This window comes from Haemaphysalis longicornis, unplaced genomic scaffold, assembly GCF_048455015.1.
Source record: "Haemaphysalis longicornis isolate Haplotype H1 unplaced genomic scaffold, Haemaphysalis longicornis Haplotype H1 scaffold_1, whole genome shotgun sequence".
Taxonomy (NCBI): Eukaryota; Metazoa; Arthropoda; class Arachnida; order Ixodida; family Ixodidae; genus Haemaphysalis; species Haemaphysalis longicornis.
In genome coordinates, this window is record NW_027526203.1 from 468,108,124 (window position 1) to 468,134,878 (window position 26,755).

A 26,755-nucleotide genomic window follows, 5' to 3' on the forward strand; every position below is an offset into this window, starting at 1 on the left:
GGAACCCCCGTTACAGAGGAGCTTAGACGCCATTACGTCACGTCTAACGAGTATACCAAGAACAGGGTATTCGTACACGACGCAGTAGTCGCTCGTCAGCAATTGACGCAGCGGTGGACTCATCACCAGGTGTAGGCGGCAACAAATGGAGGCTGTACGCCGCCTAGTCAGCACGCGTCCCTCGGCTTCCGAGGCCCGTGACTGCATTTGCATACGCGCGCAAGCAGCAACGAGATGTAACTGGGAGATATATCTGGCTAACTCCGTCAAGCCCCGGATTCGAGCACCCCAACCTCGCACGCGCGCACCCACATGTTCAGTTTTCGGACTGGCGACTCATGCATATTTCATCGCAGTTTTCCTAACGCGACGATACGAAATTCGGGAAAATCCGAGTCGGGTTTCTCGTATCAGCACTACTACGGCCAGCAACAAAGCCCTAGACACGGCTCGCACGATACTGGCTGACGTGGATCGCAACGAACGTGCGTCATATACTATGCCATCCATTTTGGGCGCCCAACCGACTGCACGCCGAACACATGTTTAGAAAGCGCTGTGGACAGCGAATTACCTTACGCCCACCAGAAGAAGAAAAAAAGATGAAACTGGAAAGGAGGGGGGGGGGGGGGGTCAACAGCTGCCCTGAAACGCGGATAACATTTACCACGAGTCTGTACGATGAGAGTAAACGGCACATTTTTTAATTTAGTGCTCGGTTAGCATCCGTAGCGAGTTCCAGAATGTGGCTGTCGTGACCATCTTGAGCTTCTCGCAACATGCGTCGCATCGGCAGAGCATGCTGTCTAGATAAGACTCAATGGATGGATGGATGAATGAATGGATGAATGAATGAATGAATGAATGAATGAATGAATGAATGAATCAATCAATCAATCAATCAATCAATCAATCAATCAATCAATCAATCAACCAATCAATCAATCAATCAATCACACAGACCCATAATTACACAGCAATCATGTTATCGCAGTAGAATTTTCGAAAGGAAAGGTAAAAATCAAACATTGTAAATATTAATTACCAAAACGCATGTATGCGGAAAAATCTGATGATTACGTAAGTCCAGCATCATCTGCAACCACGCCGACGTAATGCACCGAGATTGAATGTACCACGTGACGCAACAAATGATTTTGACACGATTTATACATTTTCGAGGTCAGACATTGCACCCAGTTGCTCGTGTGATACGTCCTCGGTAAACCAACAAGCGGCATCAAACGAAACTGCGGTTGCAACAGGGCATCGACAGCGATGCACTTTTCTTTTCAGCGATGCACTATCTGCCGGTTGTGCACTTCGGCATCCTGAAGGTCCTAGCCTTTCCATTTCTGTCTTTCTCAGTCTAACGGCGCGATCACGGTTACGCGCTTATGCGGAGCAGACTACCGCGCTTGTAAAGCCGCACGTGCGATAGCGACGCATTACATACTAGATGTTACAGCTGACGCGGGATGTCGCATTATCGTCACGCGACTGCCCTCATAATTTTAATGCGAAAGAATAAAGTTCTACAAGGAGCGAAAAAAAAATCGTCGTTCCAGAAACGCAGCCCATAAATCCCATTGACTACGACGCGTTCCATAGCACGTGCCTGAGAAATAAAACACACAAAAAAATTGGCTGAGGATTACAATACTCCCTGAAGCGAAGTTTGAGCATGGCTGTCAAGCTGGTTCGACTTTGGAAAATAAGTGGAGGCGAAGAATTGCAGACAGACATATATGTATGGGCGGCGACGGTAAGCCTCTGCGTCGGTGGTGCGAACAGCAGTCTTCTCGGCGACCGCGCATATATCTGCTGCTTCGGCGGCGCGCACCTCTGGCTTTTGGCGCCGGCGGCGCTGAGCCTCTGTTTGGGCAGCTCGGTTAGCTGCACCAGCAGACGAAGCACTTCCTTCGTCTCAAGAAGTGATCGCGTCATCGGCGAACGCACGACGGTGCGCGCTACTCTGGCGTCATCTCTTAGCGGGCCGCCGCAGAGCACGTCTCGCGCGGCGCCGGTGGCGTACCTCCTTCCTCCTCGCACTTTCGCCATGCTCTCCTACCCCGCTTTCCTCCTCGCCATATCTTCGGTGTCCTCCCCGTTCTCTCGGTTACAAGGAGGGACGACAGCCAGGGACACAGCCTCTAAACAAGAGCGTGTGCCGCTAGGCAACGCCTGGATCTCCCAGGTCCCAGGTGATTCCGCCTAGGTCTCCGATTAGCACCTGCAGCTGTGAAACGCCAACAACAGCAACACGAACAAGACGGAGATTCAGAAACCAAACTTGAAGTGGTGCTCAGGGTCCAACAAAAGGAAAATGTTTGCACTGGATCTATTAAATCTTGCACACATCTGGGAACACCTTTCTGAGGTGTCAGGACTTACAAAGAGGCATAACACGCTACCCGGATGTAAATAAAGTTAACGTTATAAACATCAATGAACTCAGTCTGACAGGCGAGAGTTACAGGCTGACTTACTCGTAAAATCGGTGCACGTCGAGTCTACAAAAAGTACTAGGAATAAAAATAAAAAACATGAGATAATGCGAAGCTGCATCGTATGTTCCAGACTTCTCTTCAAAATTTCTGCGGCTCCACTTCACCCGGACTTATAAAATGTCGCCTGCAGCGCTGTGACAATATGCAAAGCGGACGACACACATTGCGCGATGTCTCAGCGCAGATCACAATTTTTAGCCAAATCTTGTGTTCATTGAATTTGCTTTCCTGCGAGAAGAAATTAGACGTTCCGATGTATTATAGCAAGACACATCCAGGAAAAAGTTTAGTGTACTATATGCTTCTGTAACCTTCCATTCATGGCGGACGCGTTTGGGCAGAGCTGCGCAAATTTTCCCATTTTCGTCAGGATATCTGCATGTGAGTTCTAATCCTTTCACACTCCTCTTTCATAAAGTTCTAGGGCACCTTTGTACCAAATTCGAATCTCATAGCACGAAGAGTTTTACAGTTATAAACGCTTTCTTTTTCTTCGGCGCCAGGGCGGCCGCGCACGCTGAGTCACTTGCAAGCAAAACAAACATAGCTAACTTCCGCGACAAAGTGACCATTTGAAGGCTATACTCTCGTTATCGCGTTGCTGTTCCAATAGTTTGACAAGTTAAATCGGCTCGCTAGGCGCATTTTTGGTGAAGTTACAGCCAAAAGCCGAAATGTAAGCACAGTCACCAACTCACCGCACGTTCGAGAAGCTTCCATTCATGGCGTACACGCTTAAACGGAGCTGCGCGAGCTCAGCTTCGAACGAGCCAGCTGAGCGTCTGCTGAGAAGCTCAGCTTCTCTCGACCAGCTTTTCTTCGGCCAGCTGAGCTTCCAACTAGCCCTTTTTGCGTAGCCATACGCTTAACGTCAGTGAATCTCACCAGTAATCCAGCGTGTCAGCTTACTCCTTCAGAACCGCACATGTAAAAAGCAAAGCCGACAATTGCTGCCTCAGTATCACTACAGGTGTTCACGACAACGTCGTCGGCGGGAACATTCTCTCGCTCTCTAGCTACTTTTCGTCTGGCTCTCTATGCCCAACCCATGCAGGTATGGAGTGCTGCCTGCCCCGGAAGTAATCACCATCCCGGATACTTAAGGGGCTACACTAGGAAGGTTCATCCATGCTAGGAAGGCTCTCAGGGACACAAACAGCAGTCCCTCACCAGAGAAGGATCTGGCCACCCTGGTGCAGTAGTTAGCCGCCCCTGCCATGAATAACCAACTCAACTCTCGGCCCTCAGTTCCCAGCAGCTGTAGAGCACCTGTCCACGGCAGCGGCCAGAACAGCGATACAGCCGAGGGCGCTAAGGATATCTGGGTGCGGACAGGCCGCCATTGGAACTTGACCTTGGAAACGTTCAACGCACGCACTCTGTCTTGCGAGGGAAGCTTGCTGTACTACTATGAGGAGCTCTCTGACATTAAGTGGGATATTATACGGTTAGGCGGAGTTAGAAGGACCGGAGAAGGCTTCATGGAGCTCACTAGCGGGCATATTCTTGTGTTACAATGGACCCCAAGAGAAGAAAGAACACGGAGTGGGATTTTTAATTTACAGATAAATAGCAGGAAACATAGAGGCGTTTTTCAGCATTAGCGGGAGAGTCGCGGCTGTTGTGATCAAGGTAAACAAGCGATACAGGTTAAAGATAGTACAGGCCTATGCCCCAACAACCAGCTATGGTGACGAAGCCGTAGATAGATTATACGAGGACGTTGAATCAGCAATGAAGAAGGCAACAACGGAGTTCACGATTGTGATGGGAGACTTTAACGCAAAGGTCCGTGAGAAGCAAATGGGAGAAAGGTCAGTGGGAAACTTCGGAATAGACAATCGAAATAGTCGAGGAGATACGCAGGTAGGACTTACAGAGAACAATAACCTGAGGTTACTGAAAACATCTTCTACAAACCAAGGGATAGCAAATGAGCACTGAGTAGTCCCGATGGTACAACCAAACACAATCTTGGCTTCACTCTAAGTGACAGCCCGGGTATCGTGCAAGAGGTAGAGGTGCAAAGCAAGATTCGGAGCAGCCATCACAGGATGGTTAGATGAATGAATCTCAGAATAGAAAGAGCGCAACTCATGAAAACTAAGAAACCCCACAAGTAACCAGTGAAAGCCAGATCGCAGGAGTTTAAAATAACTCTTCAAAATAAATTCTCGCTTTTGAACGAGAAGAACGAGGTCAGTGTAGACAGGCTAAATGACAACCTAACATCGGCAGTCAGTGAATCAGCAGCAGCTGTGGGAGAAGCAGCATGTAGAGAACAAACTGGAATACTAAGAAAACGAAGGATTTATATTCCAAATGTAAAAACACGAAAGTGTCAAGTACGGTGGATCGGATTGAATTGTCCGAGCTGTCAAAACTGATTAACAGAAATAAAACAAAAGACGTTCGTGCATATAACCATATAACATGGCAGTGATAGGGGAAATGCTGCAAATAGGGGGCAGGTTGAAAGCAACTAAGAGAAAGCTAGCCATCGGCAAAGACAGGATGTACGCAATCAGAGATGAGCGTAGAAACATTACGCACAACTTGGACGACATAATTAAGGTAGCAGTACGATTCTTCACCAGGCTGTAGGCCAGCGACGTTACAGCAGGGGAAACTACTGGGAATACAAGCTTAATTTGCGGTGTCCCACTAGCAACTAAAAAGAGTAAGCTGGAAAGCTCCCAAAGGCATGAAAATAGGAAAAGCTGCAGGTGGCGACGGCGTAACCGCACACCTTTTAAAGCAGGGGGGAGATATTGTCTTCGAAAAGCTTGCTGTGGTATTTTCGGAATGCCTGAAGACTCAAAAAGGACCCATAGCCTGGGCAAACGCCAACACTATTCCGATTCATAAGAAGGGAGATCCCAAGGACCTCAAGAAGTACAGACCCATCAGCCGACTCTCAGTTGTTTGCAAGCTGTTTACCAAAGTTATAGTTAGCCGCATTGTTGACAGCCTGTATTCCCATCAACCCACAGAGCAGTCTGGGTTTAGGAAAGGGTACTCAACAATGGATCACATCCATGTCGTCAACCACGTGACAGAAAAATCGGCAGAATACACTAAACCCCTCTACATGGCAGTTATAGATTATAAGAAAGCGTTTGATCCCGTACTCACCTCAGCCGTTTTAGAAACACTAAACGACCACCCAGCAAAGTAAACGTACATAACACTGCTAGAAGGCATATATAAGGGATGCACGGGCAGGATAACCCTCCACTATCAAAGCGATAAATTTCCGATCCGAAAGGGAGTAGGACAGGGAGATACCATCTCTCCAAAACTATTCGCAGCATGTGTAGAGGGGGTATGTAGAAAGCTAGACTATGAAAACATAGGATTCATGATAAACGGGGAATAGTTCAGCCATTTGAGGTTTGCGGACGACATAGTCTTGCTGAGTGAGAATGCAGAACACGTGCAAACAATGCTTGAGGAACTACAATCACGAAGCACGACCATGGGGCGAACATAAATATGAATGGATCTAAAGTAATGAGGAGTAAGCATGCCAAGAAAGTCTTGTTCAGCTTAGGAAACGAAACGCTCGAAGAAGATGGTTAGCGCTGACCCCAACCACGAGAAAGAAATCCGGCGCAGAATAGGTATGAGCTTGGGAGCACTCGGCAAGCACTCCAAAATAATGGAAAGTAAGATACCTCTGCCTCTGTCACTCAAAAGAAAAACCTACAACCAGTGCACACTGCCTGTGGTGACATACGGAGCTGAAACTTGGCGCCTTACTAAACAACCAGATATCAAACTTAGTTCAGCTCTACGGGCCACGAAACGAATGATGTAAGCAATAACTCTCAGGGACAAGAAACGAGCTACCTGGATCAGAGAAGAAACTAGAGTTGACGATATCATAGTTCCAATAAAGAAAAATAAATAGACTCCGGCTGGCAATGTAGTCAGACGAACCGACAACCCTTGGACAATTACGGTAACAGAGTGGATACCGAGAGATGGGTGTAGAAGAAAGGGAAGACCATTAATCCGACGGAGGGATGAGATAAAAAAATTCGGGGGTAAACTGTGCACTCGAGTGGCGCAGGACAGGAGCCGTTGGAGGTCAGTGTGAGAGGCCCTCGTCCTGCAGTGGACCTGAGCAGGCTGCAGATGTTGATTATGATGAAAAATAGGCAGGTGTATTTTTCATAAGTTCTCATACTTGAAATACAATTTACTGATGAGGTGGACTCTTCGAATCGGGAAAATTAATTACGTTAAGCTAAGCACTCAACCCACGTTTAATGTGCACTCTTATAACGTGACACTGTTAAGAAAGGGCTGGTACCGAGCACGGATTGCTTCCTGATATCGTAAGGCAAAATAATCTTGGGCAATATAATGGCTCACAAAAAACAGTGAGACGTTTTGTATCAGAAACCTAAGTCTCAGAAATTATTCAGAGCCTGCCTTCAGGGATCTTTAAGGGGCTTGACCCAGGACAGGATAGGCAAACGAGGAAATGGGGAATATTCCAGCCATTTCAGGTTTGTGGATGGAGTTGTGTTATTTAGTCAGTGGGGATAGAACCTACAAAAATTTTTTAGGACCGGCATAGGTAAACCTCAGTATAGGTTTAAAGGTAAATGGGAAGAAATATAAAGTTAGGTTAAACCACCAAGAGCCTTGGTAACGAAATACAATGAAAGATGGATGAATGTAAGGATCATGGGCAGATTGTCATCGCTGATCTAACACCCGGAAAATAAATCTGGCGAAGGATGCGTAGAACAGTGGGTATTCTGAAAGTACTCTCAGGTAATGAACAGGGGGTCACTGCAACCTCAGGTAAAAAATATTAGCACAGAATCGATGCATGCTTCCGGTGCTAACTTATGTATGTGACCGAAACTCGGGGCCACACCGAGCACCGTGGGAGAAAACGTACGTTATCTCAAAGGGCAATGGAAATGCAGATGGAAAATTCACTGCTTACGGACAAGAAGCAAGCGTGAGAGATTGGGAACAACCTCGTGTAGAAGGTATCGTCGCTGATATTGAAAGCACCATTCTGCTTCAGTAACAAAATTTCTAGGGGGAAATAACAGATGCCAAATTGAGTACAAACTTCGCCTAACTAGTGTGCATAAATATATATATATATATATATATATATATATATATATATATATATATATATATATATATATATATATATATATATATATATATATACATATATATATATATATATATATATATATATATATATGTATATATATATATATATATATATATATATATATATATATATATATATATATATATATATATATATATATATATATATATATAGTTAGGAAAGAAGATCAGGTGGCTGAGATGCCCCGCATACCCGGGGAGGTCACTGGGTAGCCTGCATGGATTACACTGCAAAAAATATCCGTGAGTTTGCTACCCCACAATGCACCTAAGAGACTGCGATCAAGTGGCTAAGTAGGCCAATGGCGACGTTGATGGCACGGCGCAAATGACATTTTTTTTTTTGCTCTATTCATACGTCGAACTTCGTCAATCGCTTAAATTCGTTCCCTTGAACGCAGCGATTGGTTATTCAAGTGCACTGCTGGAAAGCAGACCCACGAACATTTCTGGAGTGTGGCTGATGCCAGTAAAAACTAACGCAATATTGTGAACATCAGGTTTATGGCGTGTCACCATCTCTGCGCACCACTGAACACAGCGCGACACTGCCAAAATCGAAACGAATATAAAAAATTGGGGCGCTTCTATCGTGGGAATATTGCGAGTTCAGTTTGGCTCAGGTTCTCCTATTCTAGCCAACTATAAACCTGAGCTTCAGGCTCATCTTCAGATGCAGACACGGAACCCATGACTATGGCATTACTCAGGCGAAACGCTCCACTAGATTTTAACGGGTTGAAAGGCAATAGCCATATTTCCGGTTCCCGCCGGGCCACGTAAATCGACGTGTAATTATCACACCAGTGGAATGCCAGTTTTTGGTCTTCTCCGCCAAGGAAGTCAGAAGGTTAATAATGTTTAGGAAGCGGGTAGCTTGAAATTCGCTCTTTTTTAATGCCAACATCTGCTTAATAAAAATAACGTTCACTAAGTAATTTAATTGTAGTGAGGTGTGAACAGTCCGATATTTTGCGGAAGTTAATGTTCTATGTTATCATCATGGTCTCTTTCTTTAATTTAAGCGAAGAAAACGGCGTTTGGCTGAACACATAATGGACGGGACGAATAGCAAGTGGCATAACCTTGTAACTATATCCTAGTAAGCGGCAGAATAAGAGGTACGCAGAGAAATTGATAAAAGGATTAGAAAAAAATTGAGTAGGAAAGGAAGAAAACGGATGCGGATGGCGTAGGATATGGAAAGGAAAAGAGGGAGATTTCAATCACCTCTGGGATCTGTGGCCAGATTGGTTTTCCGTGAGGTCTCAGCTGATCTGGCACGTGCCACCCTAAACAAGAGAAGTTGGACAAAGGTGGGCATAGGCTTGTGAAAAAAACTCCCGCCGCTGATTCAATTGTTTCGGTACCCGGCGTACAATAGACAGCGCCGGGTATGCGCGGCTGTTGAAGCGATATTGCTGATAAGTAAGTAAGTAAATAAATAAATAAATAAATAAATAAATAGATAAAACATTAGAAGCACTACAGTGTTACCCAGGTATTTCTGTAAATTTACTGTAAAAAAAAACAAAAACTCTAAGGCCTCCAACCACATCACAACGGGACATTACTCACAGTGCACATGACAGAAACAGTTCCGTTTTGCGTGCGCCAGTCTTAACCTTTGTTTAGACGAATTTATTACAAATCCCAATTTTGAACCCACGTATTCAAAACAACACAGGACAACATAGTTGGAATAACAATTAAACGGCGAGAATCATTTTTATAGCTATCAGCATCATCATCATCATCATCACCAGCCCATCTACGCCCACTGCAGGGCAAAGGCCTCTCCCAGTCTTCTCCACTTACCTCGGTCCTGTGCCAACCGTGACCAATTTATCCCCGCAAACTTCTTGATCTCATCTGCCCATCTAATTTTCTGCCGCCCCCTGCAGCGCTTGCCTTCTCTAGGGATCCACTCTGTTACCCTTAACGACCAGCGGTTATCTTGCCTTCGCATTACATGCCCTGCCCACGTCCATTTCCTCTTCTTAATTTCTACCAATATGTCTTTAACACCAGTTTGCTCCCTGACCCACTCCGCTCTCTTCTTGTCCCTTAATGTTACACCTGGCATTTTCCGCTCCATTGCCCGCTGAGTCGTTCTCAATTTAAGTTGAACCCTGTTAGTCAGCCTCCAAGTTTCTGCCCCGTAGGTGAGTACCGGTAATATGCAGCTGTCATACACTTTCTTCTTCAGCGACAGTGGTAGGCTGCTATTCATTATCTGGGAATGTCTGCCATATGCACCCCACCCCATTCTGATTCTTCTAATTATCTCTGCCTCTTGGTTCGGATCTGGGGTCACAACTTGGCCTAAGTAGATATATTCGCTTACCACTTCCACTGCCTCGCCACCTATCTCAAACTGCTGTGCTGTCCCGAGGTTATTGATCATTACTTTAGTTTTCTGCATATTAATTTTCAGGCCCACGGTTCTACTCTGTTCGCCCAGTGCAGAAAGCATGCTTTGCAATTCGTCCCCCGAGTTACTTAGCAACGCAACGTCGTCAGCAAATCTGAGGTTACTGAGGTATTCTCCATTAACCCTTACTCCCACCTGTTCCCAATCCAGCGTTCTGAATATTTCTTGTAAGCATGCTGTGAATAACATTGGAGAGATTGCGTCTCCTTGTCTGACACCCTTCCTTATAGGTATTTTACTGCTCTCCCTATGGAGGATGATGGTAGCTGTAGACCCATTGTAGATATCCTCTAGTATTCTTACGTACTGCTCATCTACCCCCTGGTTCCGTAATGCCTGAATGACTGCTAGGGTTTCGACCGAGTCAAATGCTTTCTCATAATCTATGAAGGCTAAATATAGGGGTTCATTATACTCAGCGCACTTCTCTATCACCTGATTGATCGTGTGAATATGGTCCATTGTTGAGTAACCTTTACGGAACCCTGCTTGTTCTTTAGGTTGACTGAAATCTAAGGTTGCAGAGATTCGGTTAGCGATTACCTTGGTAAATACCTTGTAGACGACTGACAGTAAGCTGATCGGCCTGTAATTTTTCAAGTCCATCATGTCGCCTTTCTTATGGATTAGGATGATGTTCGCGTTCTTCCAAGATTCCGGTACCATTGCGGTCATTAGGCATTGCGTATACAGGTTTGCCAGTTTTTCAAGTACAATTTCTCCGCCATCCTTCAAGAGGTCTGCTGTTATCTGATCCTCCCCAGGTGCTTTGCCCCCTTTCATTTCTTTCAAAGCCTTCTTTACTTCTTCGGTCGTTACTGGTGGGATGTCTATCTCCTCTGAACTACTGTCTCGTTCGGCATAATCCTGTATGTCCCGGCTACTGTACAGATCTCTATAGAACTCCTCGGCCACTGTGACTATTTTATCCCTATTTGTGATGACATTGCCTTGCTTATCCTTAAGTGCATATAGCTGATTTTTCCCCACGCCGAGACGTCTCTTCGCTGCTTTCAGGCTACCTCCGTTTTTTACAACGTGTTCGATCCTCTCCATATTATACTTCCGTATGTCAGCTGTCTTCCGCTTATTGATTAACTTCGAGAGCTCGGCTAGTTCTATTCTGTCAGCTGCGATAGAGATTCTCATGGTTTGCCGTTTCCTGATTAGATCTTTCGTCTCCTGTGAAAGTTTACCAGTATCCTGTCTAGCCATAGTGCCCCCGACTTCTACTGCACATTCCGTGATAATGTGTGTAAGGTTGTCGCTGGCTTCCTGTGTCGTAAGCTCGGCTTCCATGTTAAGGGCGGAATATCGGTTCTGCAGCGCGATCCTGAATTCTTCTACTTTATGTCTTACTGTTAGCTCATTTATTGGCTTCTTTCGTACTAGCTTGTTGCGGTCCCTCCTCAAATCTAGCCTAACTCGAGATCTTACCATACGGTGGTCACTACACCTTACCCTTCCGAGCACTTCCACATCCTGCACAACGCCAGGGTGATCGCATAATATGAAGTCTATTTCATTTTTGTGCTCCCCATTCGGGCTCCTCCAGGTCCACTTCCGACTCTCCCGTTTACAGAAGAAGGTATTCATTATCCGTAGGTTATTCCGTTCTGCAAACTCAACTAGGAGGTCCCCCCTGCTATTTCTACAGCCCAGACCATAGTTGCCAACTGCCTTGTCTCCAGCCTGATTCTTGCCTACTTTAGCATTGAAGTCCCCCATAACTACGGTATACTGTGTTTTTACTTTAGCCATTGCCGATTCCACATCTTCATAGAAGCGTTCCACTACTTGGTCGTCGTGGCTGGATGTGGGCGCGTAGCCCTGCACCACCTTGAGCTTGTACCTCTTATTGAGCCTAATTACAAGACCTGCGGCCCTTTCGTTAATGCTATAGTATTCGTCTATGTTGCCAGCTATGCTTTTATTGACTAGAAATCCCACTCCCAGTTCTCTTCTGTCCTCTAGACCACGGTAACATAGGACGTGTCCATTTTTCAGCACCGTAAAGGCTTCACCCGTCCTCCTAACCTCGCTAAGCCCTATTACATCCCATTTCATGCCCTCTAATTCCTCAAACAACACCTCGAGACTTGCTTCGCTAGATAAGGTTCGCGCGTTAAACGTTGCCAGGTTCAGATTCCATTGGCGGCCTGTCCGGGTCCAGGGATTCTTAGCACCCTCTGCTACGTCACAGGTCTGACCGCCGCCGTGGTCAGTTGCTTCGCAGCCGCTGGGGACTGAGGGCCGAGGGTCAATTGGCGTATTCATGGGAGGTTGTGGCCGTTACTACACCAGGGTGGCCAATCCTGCTCTGGTGAGGGAGTGCGTTGCCGGCAATGGTCGCCGGGATCAGGCCGCACCCCAAGCCCCAATGTGCAATTCCAATTTTTTTTTTCAGCTATCAGCATACATAGAAAATTATCGCTGAACATAGAAAATACATACATAGAACATACATAGAAAATTATCGCTGAATAACAGAAAAAACGCCTCCTCTAAACATACACAACACAAAAAAAAAAACCCTCAGATTCAGCCCTGAGGATCCGGACTAGTGGTGTCATCGAGAATGACTGCCTTCAGTCTTATGACCTACGGTTTAAGTAGTTTGTTTGTTTTTTCACGAAAGTTATAGCAATGCGAACGACTACGAATGCATGGCAGGCCACAGTAAAAACCTGCAAGTAGACGGCGTCCAGTTGGCCCCTGACGTGTAACGACTGAGACACAGAAGAGCCACAATTGACTACGTTGCTGGTAAGGTGGTAGAAAACTGCATTTTCTGAAATCAGAATCATTTTAGCGCTAAATGGCGACAATGAATTTAAAATTGACCTAACCAGTTTTAGACAGAACACCATTTGTTAGTTCATTGCGGCAGTGGCGTATAGTGGCTACGCGGTGGTGCAATGATTAAGCCGCGGTGCTTATGCGTGCCTGCGTGCCTGCGTGGTAGCGAGAGAGAGCGTGCCTGCGTGGTATGCGTGCATGCGTGCCTGCATGGTAGCGAGAGAGAGCGAGAGGTGGGGGATGGAGCAGAGCTCCCGCGGAGCGTGATAATTTCTCATTCAAAAGCAACCCACCGCCACCCGCAACATACATCCGATGAAGCACGAGGTTGGCGGAGTCGTCGCGGCGTCTTAATTGTCATTAGGCAAACAATGTCCGCGCGACGAAAAGCCACGCCGGTAAACGGTCAATGGTCCCGACACGCCGGACGTAAGGAGGGCAAAGGAGGGCATTAATTCGCGCACCTCGCGAGGCCTGTGCTTTTCAATAATTCAAATGTCTCGGCGCATTCACCCCGGTCGACGGCCCGCGAGTGCGTCAGGTAATCAAGATGGAGGAGATTCGGAGCCCGGGTGAAGACGGCGTGGGCGTGCGAGAGATATATGCCCGGCCGACGCTGAGTTATGAGGCGGAGGTTCCGCCTTCCCACCCTGGCAAAGCCCAAGGTTTGCCTCGCACAGCTCCTGCGCGTGTTTGTATCCAAACACGTCCAGCCGGCCTGAGGCGCTCCACCCTTTCCCTTCTTTATTGCTCAGGCCGTTGGCTCCGCCAGTATCCTGAGCAGTATTCTCCGTTTGTCGGAAATAAAAAGAAGTTAAACAAATAAAATGAACGGGGCAAGGGTTGCTGTCCAGAAGCTAGGGCCGGGCTTTGTTCGAGTTGTTATTTCATACTCTAGCCTTGTTTCGGGCCTTCGAATGCACTTTGCGCGCCCTGCGATCAGCGTGAAATAGTTGCTTTGTAGATAAATTCTATCATCATCGTCATCATCAGCCTGTACCCACTGCAGGACGAAGGCCTCTCCCAAAGATTTCCAGCCGCGCCTGTCGAGTGCTAGCGGATAGCTACCCTTTCCCACTAAATTTTCCTAGTTCCTCCCTCCATTTTATACAACGCAAATTCTACAAATTCTATACAACGCAAATATTTTTACAGAACTGTGCATGCGATGGTATTGAAGGTGCCTTGGTCAGATATTGCGGGGACCGCTTGGATGTTGAACCCAAGCAGTCCGCGTGCAATTACAATGTCTAGGACAGACAGCGCTACACAGTTTTTAGAAATACCTTCTATGAATGAATACAATGAATTTATTGTACAGGACATTATGCCACTAGCAGGCGTAGTTAGTCACACCTAGGGGTGGACACCGGAACGCCTGCTGGTGCGGGGGGGGGGGGGGGGGGGGGGATGACAGACAGATAGAGAGTAGAGGCAAAGAATAGAGAGGGTATCTAAAAAAAGAAAAGCAGACGCACGCACACAAGCGGAGAAAGAAAATAAAGAGGAAGAAAAGGAAGGAAAGTCTAGGGAGCATCGCCGGAGTCCCTAGTCCTTCCCCTCCTATCCGGTCAAAGCCGATTTCTGATAGAGTATACCTTCGGTGATGTTTCGAATAAAGCCAATCATGGACGTTGGGGGTTAGCGTGGTTTTTGTGGCCGCTGCATTTGTGACGCAGCGCACTCTTCCTTGCCGCTTGCAGAGACCAAGGGCCACTCGGCTCCGCAGCTGCTCGAGTACGAGGGCAGGGTGCGTGTGCGCGAGGGCACGCTGGCCAAGCTGCCCTGCGCCGCCACGGGGAACCCGCCGCCCAACTACCGCTGGTACAAGCTCACCGGCTCCCAGATACACCCCGTCGTCCTTAGCCACAAGGTGAGTGCTTCGCGCCACGCCTGGCGGAACAGAATGAAGGCCGTGGCTGCTTACAAGTGGGCGGCTCCTGATCCGCTGCGCGACAGCTAGCCCCGCGTGCTAAACGTCTTGGCTGCCAGAGCTGCACAGTTTTGACTGTAGTCCCGAGGGTGGCCGTAGACGTGGCGCGCTGGGAGGACAACCTGTGAATACATACACGCTGTAAACTGAACTCAAGCGAGCTGTAACCAGCGGACGTGAGTGAGTTTGGTGTTCACGTTGTTCGGCCCGCATAGGCGCTCACGTGGTGCAATAAAGGTAGGTTATCCTATTGCAGTTCCGTGACTCCATATCGTCCCGAGAAAAATCGGAGCACTGCGCTTATGCCCTTTTTGGGTTGTTTTAGTGAGGACACTGTGACCAGTGGACACCAAGTGGCCAGAATAAATGACCCACTTGCGTGCATGCGCACCAGTCCGATTACTGAGCAGAAACAGTGGGTATATTTCCGCTCAATTCAATCGTCTAAATCAGTTTATTGGTCTTCTTGCAAAAGGCACAGATGGTAGTGCTGCAGATAAAAGTTGCACTTATGTCGCTTGATCAGTCCGCAGCCTATGTCGGCCTCACTTTGGCGGCAATAAATACAGCAGACTCGATCGTATGCAGTAACAGAACCAGAATAGAAAATATGCAAACACAGTACATCTTAACATTTTTTTTAACGGGACGTATACCGAATAGTGCACCACTGCACCCCCACATCTGCACTGTGTTGCCACTGCAGTGACAGCATTGTATGATTACATAGCGCTGTAGCCTCATCGATGTTTCTCCGAGAAAAAAAAAAAAAAGATGCTGTTATCATCGGGGGAGATGATAACGTGTGGTTTAGAATTCATATTTACGCCAAAATTAGAATATAAAATAAATAAAACTGAAAATTTATTTCTAATAAAACCAGAACCTGTTTTTTTTTTATTCATTAATTCTTGCGGTAACGAGGAACAGCACAGTAAAAATGAAAATTCGTAGTCCCCTGTAGACGGTAGACCGCGTTCGCGACCCTCCAGTCATCACATTAGCCCAACAGGCGCATGCCGCGGAAGGCTGTGGGTAACTATTCTGCCCACCAGAGCAGAGCAAGTTGGCTTCTCGAGTGTGTCGAGGTACGAGGAAATGATGATAGCCCATTTGATTAAGCTTTACGTTATGATGGCTGACCGTGTAAAGCGAGAAAAATTGAAAATTCAATACCTCGGTTCATTTTATACCCATGCGCATGCAAGGAGCTGAAAAGCATGTAAATGCAAAAAAAAAAAAAAAGAAATGCGGGAAAGACTGAATGTAGGGGTGGGAGGAGTGTGGAGAAGAGGGGGAAGCTGTCAAGTTAATTTGCCGGGCTGTGCGAGGAGGGCACCCTTCCGGGTGCTCGAAGCGCTCCGGCCCCTTCAGTGAATGCGGGGATAGGCGAGTTCCTGAGCGAGATTGTACGTCTTGTGTTCGGCGTTTGAAGGACGACGCTTGGGGCTAACACAGAGACGGACTTGAAGGAAGGAAACGGACACTTCTCGTAAAGACTGCGCACTGACAACTACTTTATTATAAATGAGGGGACAGCACATATAAATGAAGCGCAAGAAAAACAAGGGGTTAAGCAGATGGAGAAATTGAAAGGTCTGATACAGTTAAACCTAGATATAAAGAAGTTGACAAAAATTCATCGCTACTGTAGAGCAATGGGAGACCGTATTGCTCAGCTCCGACCCAGCTGATCAAATCTGGGCCATTCAGCTGGCCGAAGACGCTGATAGAGCCCAAGGGCTCTTGGCCGACGTCTAGGACTACTGGCTGTTATGCAATAAAGTTTTCACTCACTCACTCCAGGTTTTCGTTACATGCAGGTTTCGATTTGAAGATCCCGGAAATGAAAAAGAAACGAAACCAATACGCTAGGCATTAGTAATGCTGAACTCACCCTTGTTCAAGTATATATATTTCACATTGAAAAACTGCGTGATTTGCGCTTGCTGCTGCTACTACACGACCCCCGAATTCACAAAAAGTAACTAAGTATCACTTTTGCTTTTTCATACTTTTCGGTGCCTCAGCGCGTTTCAAGAACCAAACTTATGCTGAAAGAGCGCCTTTCGCGAACTTCGTGCTCTTTTCTGCACTCGAAATAGTTGTAGAGATGCTAGCTGGGACACTGTACCGGTCGGTGGCTTTCTTCTTTGTCGCCGGTGGAGACGGCATATAAATTTCGAGCTTGTCTTGAAAAGGCAAATCTTTTCCTATTCACGCAGCAGAAATGATCCACGAACCCACACCACAGATATCACGGGAAATCCGCGAACACGCGTTAACAGGCAGGCTTAGCACCTAACCGACACAGCACTCGTACGTGGAAACGCACGAGAGATTGCGGTGCGGGCGAAATTCGCTAAATTAGTGCATTTCGCCAGCCGATTTTTCAGAAAAAGGGCAAGAAACCTTGGCTCATCAGCGTAGCGAATTCGTTACATCCAGGTTAACCGTCGCAACTCATTCGTTACATAGAGGTCGCAAGCACATGGGCTTCAATGAAGGTGGAAATGGGGGATTGAAAAACTTCGTTAAATCCAGGAATTTATTACATAGAGGTGCTTTCCATCCAGATATAACTGTACATGCGAAAGGTCATGCCGGTGGAAAGTTCTCTGCGAAGTTATTTCGCACAGTTAGCATTCAGGATAACACATTGCATTGCCTCTAATATCGCGCTTAAAAGGTTTTCCTACCAGGTACCAGAGAGGTGGGGGCCATCAGGCGCAACGTGATGGGCTGCACATTTTTGGCGACTAAGTGCACAAATGTTCTCAACATTTAAAAAATACGCTCGCTAATTTAATACTCAAGGTAACTGCTGGTGTACGAAAAATGCCGCTTTTGTAAAGCAATCCTGCTGTGTTTCTGAGAGTAGCACTCAATGTTCGAAAAAGGAGATTATGATCTCGCGAAATATACCACAGGATTGTATGTTTCACTCAGACTCTAGATTTGATGGCAAGTTGAACGTGGCGAAGCATTCCAGTCAGGATTTTTGTTTATAATTTTGAGCTCTCATGACTATAAAAGAAATCACACAAAATTCCGTGCTTGTTATGTTGACCGCAGAATCTGCTCCTCAGAGTTTACCCAGACCCTGAAGTTCCTCGGGCAACCGGAGTGGCTACACGAACTCACGGCGACATTCCGTGCAACAGCGACGAAGCCGGGAGGAGGTTATGCCCATAACAAAGCAGTCGCCGGCTTTCTGCCGCGAGTCAACGGTATACTCGACGGTGGGCGCAAAACTTGGTCCCTCCTCCAGAGGAGCGAGTGGCGGGGGAAGCGGCAGCGGCGGCGGCCCTTCTCGAGTTTTCGAGAATGGATGGGGGCGAGCGGGAGTGCGCGTCCTCGCTGCGCAGGCAGCGCCGCAGCAGTTTAATTAAGCGTTGATTAGGAGCGTCTCCGCACGGCCCCGCAAACTGCGCTCGGCCGCGATGGGCGCGCGCGGTGAGCGGCCGACAGCGAGCCCGCGGCACTGGCGTCGCCCCCGCCTCCTTAATAACTCCGCGGTGCGGACTCGGCGACTAACGAGCGGACGCCGCAACACGAGAACGGCCCAAATGACGCGCGCGCAGCGGTACACAGCAGAGAGGAGCGACACTCGGAGACGCGGCTCCGACGCGAAGTCACCTCGATTACGACACTGACTGGTCGCGCGCGTGGCCTGGACGGCCTGCCTGCTGCTTTGGAATCCCACGTCAGGTTTCTGTTCACGAGGGGCGTCCGAGCTACCGGCAACTGGGAAGCACCCCTAGGGGTGGATGCTTGAAGGGCTCGATACCGCGGGGCTGGGGACGAGTGCTGTTTCGTACGCCCCTTTACAAAAAGTCAGTGCAGCGGAGTCAAGACAAATGATACTATTTAAAACACAAGCACGTTTATTTTTTTTTTTAAAAAAAGGACAGAACTAAAAAATATCAATGCGTTGGTCAATTCGGAAGAACCTCAGGCTAGAAATTCAGGGAGGTGGGTAGAAAAGGAGTTGATGAAAAAAAATTTTTAAAAACCCACGTGGCCAAATCTGCAAACGGTAGGCTCCCCGCTTCAATTGGGTTGAGTTAGCTGGAGAAGAAAAATTATCAGTCACCTCCGTATCGATTTCACCGAGGCGCCAGTGGAGCATATCGCGAATACAACTTGGCGTTTCCTTTCTATGATTCTTTTTTTTTTTTTTTCGAATCATGGCGTACATTGAGGTTGTAGCAATATTAGTGCACGCTTCATAGCCTTGATGAGTCCAGATAGTAAAAAAACGGAAAAAAGACAAATACATATTTATTGCTCATTATTTACTGAGGTTTCCGGTGAAACAAACGCGTCATTTCAGGCTGGTAATTGGAGAAAGCGGAAAGGGAGGGATGATAATTCAGAAAATACGAAAACAGAAAGAAGACGTACTTGCTGACGAGCCACAGAGATTTCCTCCGTAGAACTCAGCTAGAAGAAGGATATCATTGCCTGTCACAAGCGTTGCAACGAGAAAATACACAATTAAGAAAGAAGGGAAACACCACGCAGAAAATCAGCCTCAGCAAAGTTGAAGCATCCGCTGGTGCATGGCAGTAAAGGTCTTAAAACAAGGTAGGGACGTGGCAGGGTCTAACGACTTATACGTGGCACCAAGAGATCTTCGCTCCTACCTTTTATTTTCTTTGTGCGGTCATTTTTGTCGACAGCCGTTCGCAAATTTTGAGCTATGTATACATACAGGGTAGGCAAGCCAGAAGTATTACACCTTGGGGCGACAGCGCTTCACCGACGAAGCAACCGATAGGGGCCCTAGTTCCCTGTTGTTGCCTGTGCGCTTCGTGCGCGTAGAAAGAATGTCCACAGAGCGAGCGTCACTACAAAAAAGTGAAGCCTGTGTAAAACACGTGGACAAATAACAGACTGAGTAGAGAAATGGCACGTGTGGTGGGGCACGATTAGTGAACGTGGACATCACTAAAACCTACCGACCCAACAACAGCGCGAGCCATGGCGGAAACGAAAGCGTTTCTTTCATCCACGGCCCGGGAGTAAAGAGCAAGCGGGAAGGTGCAGTAAACTAGAGTACTTGGGATTCTAGTTCACTGTAGTGGAGGCAGAAGGGCTTGCCTGACGTCAAGCTCCCTGTGGGTCACCAGTGGATCACGAGTACAATGACGTCACGGCGGGTCGCCTTAGCAGCCGGTGAGCCACAGATGACCGAGGGGTTCGTACTTAGTAGGTCACCACTGGATCACTAATTTGTTCGTCATAGTGGGCCACGCGGCCGGCGGGTGATACGTTACTATCACGACTAGCACCCATCACGCACGAACGCATGCACGGACGCATGCTCGCACGCACATCCCCCGCGCTCGCTCTCGGCCGCTTGTATTACGCCTCCCCACTGCGCAGCCGCGGTTGCCCGCTCCGTAAAATCGTCATGGGCCCCGGCGTCACCGCCCCGGCCTTCAAGATTGATTAATTGATTGTGGGGATTAAAGCGCCGACGCTTCACAGGCGAGGAGGCGCGCCGTAGTCGAGGGCTCCGGGTTAATTTTGACCACCTAGGGATCTTTAACGTGCGCCGAAATCTCGAACACACGGGCGCTTTTGCTTTCCCCTCCATCATAAAAGCGGCCGCCGTGGCCGCGAATCGAACCCGCGCCTTTGGGCTCAGCAGCACAACGCCGTAGCCACTGCCTTCAAGATTAACAGCCGGCCGGGCACTTACGCACAAAGTTCCGCGTCTCTCTGCATGATAGCTTCACACATCCCCTGCTGCCGGAATGCCTGCCACCCCTCAGCGCGGTCACTGAGCGAATGGTTCCACAAATAAATGCCTGCGTGTAGCCGAGACGCTCACATTAACAAGGAGCTTGTTTGTTAGCTGGGCAATAAAGGAGCAATTTCGAGCGCGCTCGGCGATGTGAGTACCGTGGCGTCACTCTCATGACAGCCAGGCGATCTGATAACGCCAACACTAAATTTTTTATGTTGAGTAAGGCTACGTACTTTAATGGCTGCAAAAGAAATATTATGAGTTATTCCGCTCTGTGAAGGTGGATGACTAGCGACGCTGAGGTGACCCAGATTTTTGAAGAGAGATACGAGCTCGGGGTGACAAAAGTTTTTTTTTTTTTTTTTTTTTTTTGCTGCTGGAGTTGCAGTTGCGGAACTACCCAGCAGCACGCGGGCTGCTGTGAAAATGAGCGGCGACAGATTATGTGATCGGCCGGCAGAATTAGTTTCTACCCCAGCGGACGCTGGGCAAGTTGGTACAGCGCGAAGCGCGGCACAAAGTGAAAGAAAGCCTATGAAAGGACAGAGTGAAAGAATGTTTGCTAGCTCATAAGCTAGCAAGCACACACGCAAACAAACAAACGCACTCACAAGAGCGCCTCGCGCTTCAAAGACACATGGAGCCTTGGCATTGTGCTCCGCTGTGGTTAGCTACAGCCACCTTGGGGAACCCGAAGGGAAGCAACCAGGCACGGGATTGGTGCGCCGACAAGAAGAGGGTGCACTGTGTTTTTGTTGACGCAGAACAAAAGCGCACGGAACTCTCGTCATTAACAGCTTTGCTGTATAAGTATAGCTTAACAATGGCAGCGCTTGAGTGTTTGAATGGTATACATGGTTTACCAGATATGCTTTCAATCTTTGTGGACGTTATATGCGAAGCATACCTTGCTGAACACGGGGCGATTTCTTGCCGTGTATATGGCTGCTGCTTTATACGTCACGGTGTTAAGAGGCTAAGGGGTTGCGATTCTGACTTGTCTTTTTGGCCAGTAACTGCTATCTCGGCGCAACGGGTGCTACTGGCGCTCCATGACCTCAAGAGCACGGGAGAAAACTATCTGAGTGTCTCTTGTGGCGTTTGAGCGTCCGCTGGGATATTGATGTTAACACCTTCCGAGTCGTACGTCTTTTTTGCACCGCTTTAATAGGAGGAAGATTGCCTTTATTTTTTGGTGCAGGGTGGCCATTCCAAAAGCAATACGGGAATTACAAGGAGCGTGCCTTCCCACTCACACAATGGAGTTGGGGTAGCTGCTTATCCAGTTGCCTCTTTTTTAATTAAATAAATATGAAAAAACTCCTTCGTGGCACTAAACACGGCCCTTTTCCCGGTCATTTCAAACGCTTAATCATTTCTTACAAAATATAGCGCTAACTGGAGACACAAAGAAAGGAAGACAAACAATGCGCACTGCTTGTCTTCCTTTGTTTGTGTGTATACAGTTTGCGCTATATTTTGTAAGCTATAATGCACCAACTAGCCCAACAGAACATTTTTCTGAAATAGCTTAATTATTTATTTTTCAGCAAACAAGGCCCCATTGACCGTCGAACCAAAGCCGGAAGAGATACACAAATTTATTTAATCTTTAGTGTTCTTGAAACGACCGAGGCCCAGTAAAGTAAAAAGGATCTCCTCATTACAAGCAGCTAATGTCCTTCTTTCAACTTCCTAAGGAAAGTTGTTATTTGCAAGAGTATTGATGTTCGGACAATAACTCTGAATAATGAAAGAAAATTAGCGACCAATACAGAGGACAAAACATTAGACGTAAGAACAACGCAAAAATCGGGAAAGATAGACTACACAATCCATATCTCGCTTTTCGGCGTTTTAATTCGTAACTTTGGTGTTTTTTTTTTAAGCACCCAATGAAGAATAAGGTTATTCAGATTAAAGTAGTCTAGCAAAGGTTCATAAAAGTTGTTCAGCAATACAAGCACTCCCTGTGGTTATATACATGCTAGGTTCACAGGTTCACATAGGCCTTCCATTGTCTTCGCTTCGAGACAGACATTTCGAATACCCGGGGGGAAGCTACCTCGGATGGTGGGAGCTACTTCGCTTATCGTTTTAATCGCTGCCGCCAGTACGCTCAGGTCAAGAGCCCGTTGGGCAGCTTACTCGTTAGAAGGACAAGCCCAGCAGACAAAATGAAGCGTCGCAAATTCGTGCAGGGTACGCAGCGCCCCAACTCTACGGCGGACCCCGTCGCTCCACTGCGGTGGAGCGGACTGCACAAGGCCGTAGTCACGGCGTGGTGGTGGCCGCTTTGCACGAGCTCTGTATACAGAAGTACAGTAATACCTCGTTAACTCCAAGTAGTAAAAACCCGGAAATATTTCAAGATAAGTGAAGTTTCGAGATAGGCAAAGTTGTGCGAATTGCCATGAAATATCGAGTTCTTTGCAAAAAAGGCACTACTACTTACCAGCTCTAACAGCAGCTTCCAATCTTGCTTTCCTTAAAGTTTTCAAAGAGAAAAACATGCAAGAGACGTTCACCGGCTGGGTTTTGTGGCACTGAAATTTTACTTAGCAGAAAAGAACTGCGTAATGCTGGTCTGCTTTGCGGTTGCACTTGGGCCTAGTAAGGAGTCCTCTAGCTGCTTGATGCATTGCATGAGCCGATCTTCCCCGCCGCTGCACTGAACCTTAAATCGCAGCCAGTGAAATAAGGTTTAAAAACTTATAGGTGGCGCTGGCAGCAACAGGAGTTCTCGGGGGAACGCCTGCGCTCCATACAATTTTTTTTCGTCGCAAAAGGGACCCGCGCTCTTCATTGGGTTTTCCCCGCACGACACACCTCTATCTTTTAGCACGCTCTACCTCTACGCATGTCTCTACGGTCACATGACGTACCACAGGGTTGCTTGACGAAGTTGGTATGCTTCTAGACTCAATACTTCACGTTCGGGGAAAACATCGGTTGTGGGGTAGGCGCGGCTAAACGAGACAAAAATCGAGGGGCTTCGGCGCGGCAGCATCCCTCGAATCTTGTGGAACTGTCCGCGGCGGCGAAATTTTCGTTCCACTCTCAGTCACGATTTCGAGACATCTGCATTTTGGCCCAAAAATTCTTCTTCGAAATAAAGGGCAACAAATACTTGGGTCGTATAGGAAATGGTTCGATGCCGCGGAAAATTTCTACTTAGCTGATTTTTCGAGATCTGAGAGTTCGAGTTAACGAGGCATTACTGTATATTTTACGCCAAGAATTATTAGGTGTGTTTGAGAGGAAAGCAGTGAGCCCGTTATGTGGTTAACGTGACTTCAGAGGGTGCTTCGACAAGTGGGGGGACAAGTGGGACGCGTCGCAGGTCGTCGGCCCTCTCTGCGGGTCGCGTAATGCAGGGGTAAACATGTTGGTTAAAGCGCGGCGAAGGGTGCGGAGAGACCCGGTGTGAAGCGGCACAAACGGCGGGCCAAAGGCACCGATAACACTGGTGGCGTCGGTAGACGTTTGCCTAGGTGACCGCCCGCCACTCATATAAATCGCTACTTTTAGCGCCGTGTTCAGTTGTGAAAATGGCGCCGAAGCGTAAGGAATTAAAGAATTACCGGCGAAAAACGCTGAGCGACGCTGCACAGAAGGAAAATATTGCGTATGTCAGCGCAAAAGGGTATAAGCAAGGAAATCGTGCAATTCCCTCGCAAGGTGGTGATCGCGGTCATGCGCTTTGAGATTTACGCTCATTGTCACTGCTTTGACTAGGCGCCGAATTTCGACGTTGTTCGCCGTTCGGTGCAATTAGTGAAGTCTCTCGCACACCCTGCCAACCGAACCAAACTTGTCCTGCATGAAGTGTTTCTCAAAGTGTTCGTAGGCGCCCGCAAGTGGCATAGTCTGCTTCCGCTACGGTTTGCAACGTCGGATCCACTTCACAGTGCGTTCTGAGTCATCTTTCGTGATGTGTAGACGCTGTTTCACTTCACCTTTAGCACCCAGCATGTGTGCGCGTTCTCAATCGTGCTTCGGTGCGTATCAAAGACGCGCCTCCTCTGACATACGTTTCTTCCTGAAGCCTGCGTACACTTCCCAGGAGTTGGGCATGCGTTGTTGCGCGTGTGTGTGCGTGGTGAGCCTAGTGTCTGTGCACAGTTTACAGTGTCCCTAGTGTCTAAGCGACGTGAAGTGTTTTGAGCATCTACTGGCACTCTCCCGCTATCCACGCGGGGACCCCACTCAATCACTCTTTAGTTGGGATTTCAATCGTCTTAATGCCCCACCCTCTACACAACGTACACCCGGCGTGCAGCACCGTGTTATACATGTATGCTCGCACACCATGTAACGGGCAAAATAAATTTCACCATCTTCCCGTAGGGTAACCCTGAGTAGTATGCGAAGCAGCCATGGGGTCGACTCAAGTTCCCATTAGTTTTCAGTTCAATCGCAGCGTTGCGGGAGGAGAATTAGGGGAGCGGAGCTGCAGTGGCGCGGAGCTGCAGTGGCGCCCCCGCGGAGTATGCAGCGGCTACCGTCGCGTCTCTAACCCTATGCCGCTGTCGCCTATGTAATGCCCTCCCCCCCCCCCTCTTTTCTTTTTTTTCTTTTCTTCTCTCTCTCTCTCTTTTCTTCCTGTCTTTCTCTTTCACGCCTTTTCCATTCCACCCCTAACCTCCTCCCAAGTCTTTTATCCCCTCTTCCCCTCCCCACCGCACTGGGTTGTATGCAAGTGAGCTCCCTACTGAGCTCAATAATATCCCCAGTGCACTTTCCTTTCCTTTCTTCCACCAAATCACTTCTCTCTCTCTCTCTAACCCTAAGCTGCTTCGCACTATCGCGCGCGGAGCCGCAGGTGTCGCCATTCGTTGCGCAATCCCGGAGAGGAGAGGAGCTTCGGAGAGGAGAGGAGGAATGCCGGAGAGGAGACGGTGGTTGAACGCGAAGCTATCTGGTGATGGAGGATGCCCCTAGGGGCATCCTGCCACAATCATCATCAGCGGTGCCTGGCCAGGCATGCGCAGTGGGGGTGTGGTACTCAGGGTTCCCCTACGGGAAGATGACGACGATGGTTGAACGCGAAGCTATCTGGTGATGGATTCTTTCGTTGGCCAATCCCTAGGGGAATCCTGCCACAATCATCATCAGCGGTGCCTGGCCAGGCATGCGCAGTGGGGGTGTGGACGCCGCACAACGGCGCCCACACAACGGCGTAGGGAACAGGCTCGACCATAAGCTGCTTCGCATCTAAAAAAGGCCGCTTTAGTAGCACATTCATACAATGCTTCGCATTTTATGCATACACAGCGCTGGGCGTACCGATGAAATGTTCTATTACAATGAACCCGCAAGTGATCCCGAAGGAGCGCACACAGAAGTAAGATATTCCGGAAAGGAACTATGCTAAAGTCATTTAGGATTTAAAACTGCCGCGCTTGAGCTTGTGCTAAGTGCCTTGTTTCGATACGATGTCCTTCATGCAGGTTGAAACGCACGGGACCTTTGTTGTTGACGCCTATGGTGCGCACTCTGTCACCCGCAGGTCCAGGAGGTTGATGGAACTTTGGTGTTCCGACGCGCGAGCCTACACGACAGCGGCAAGTACGTGTGCATTGCAAACAACTCTCTGGGCCAGGACCGGGCTGACAGGGAGCTGACAGTCACAGGTGGGTGCACGCTGAGCCTTGCGCTCGCCTGGCCCTCGCGCTGGGCCTTGGCGTTCGGGTGAAGTTCTGCGCCTTGGCGGACTGCTGGTCGTATGCTGATCATTACCACAAAAGTTTCGCTCCTTAAACATTTCCTCCCAATCGATGCTATCTGAAAGTGTATTTCTAGCTGCTCACCAGCACTCTGGAAGCTCCATTGGCGCACTCACGCGCGTCCATAGCATGCATTTTGAGAACAAAACAGCTGTCTGGGTGTGTGTATTTCGCTGTGCCCCAATACCGTGGGTGTAAAACTCTATAGATAGTATTCCAAACTATACGCACATGTTTGTACATCTGAAACCCTACTGTTAAACTAAGAAAAGCGCGCACCCCTCGTTTTGTTCCTATGCAAAAGTATCACTGAATTCAGTTAAAAGTTAATGCACCTTGTTGTGCCATATACCATGCGCAATATTACCATGTTATGCCATGGGCGAAAATCCTTGTGTCCAGGAATTTCAACCATGACAT

General features: G+C 48.0%; 1 protein-coding gene across 1 annotated transcript in view; it reads left to right on the plus strand.

Annotated features, from left to right (window-relative positions):
- LOC144162659 (cell adhesion molecule Dscam1-like) overlaps positions 1-26,755 on the plus strand; it is an 809,120-nt gene that overhangs the window by 532,787 nt on the left and 249,578 nt on the right. Inside the window, exons 4-5 of the mRNA XM_077693289.1 lie at positions 14,595-14,788; positions 26,119-26,242. Of these exons, the coding sequence (XP_077549415.1) occupies positions 14,595-14,788; positions 26,119-26,242 (318 nt within the window). The remainder of the gene's footprint in view (positions 1-14,594; positions 14,789-26,118; positions 26,243-26,755) is intronic.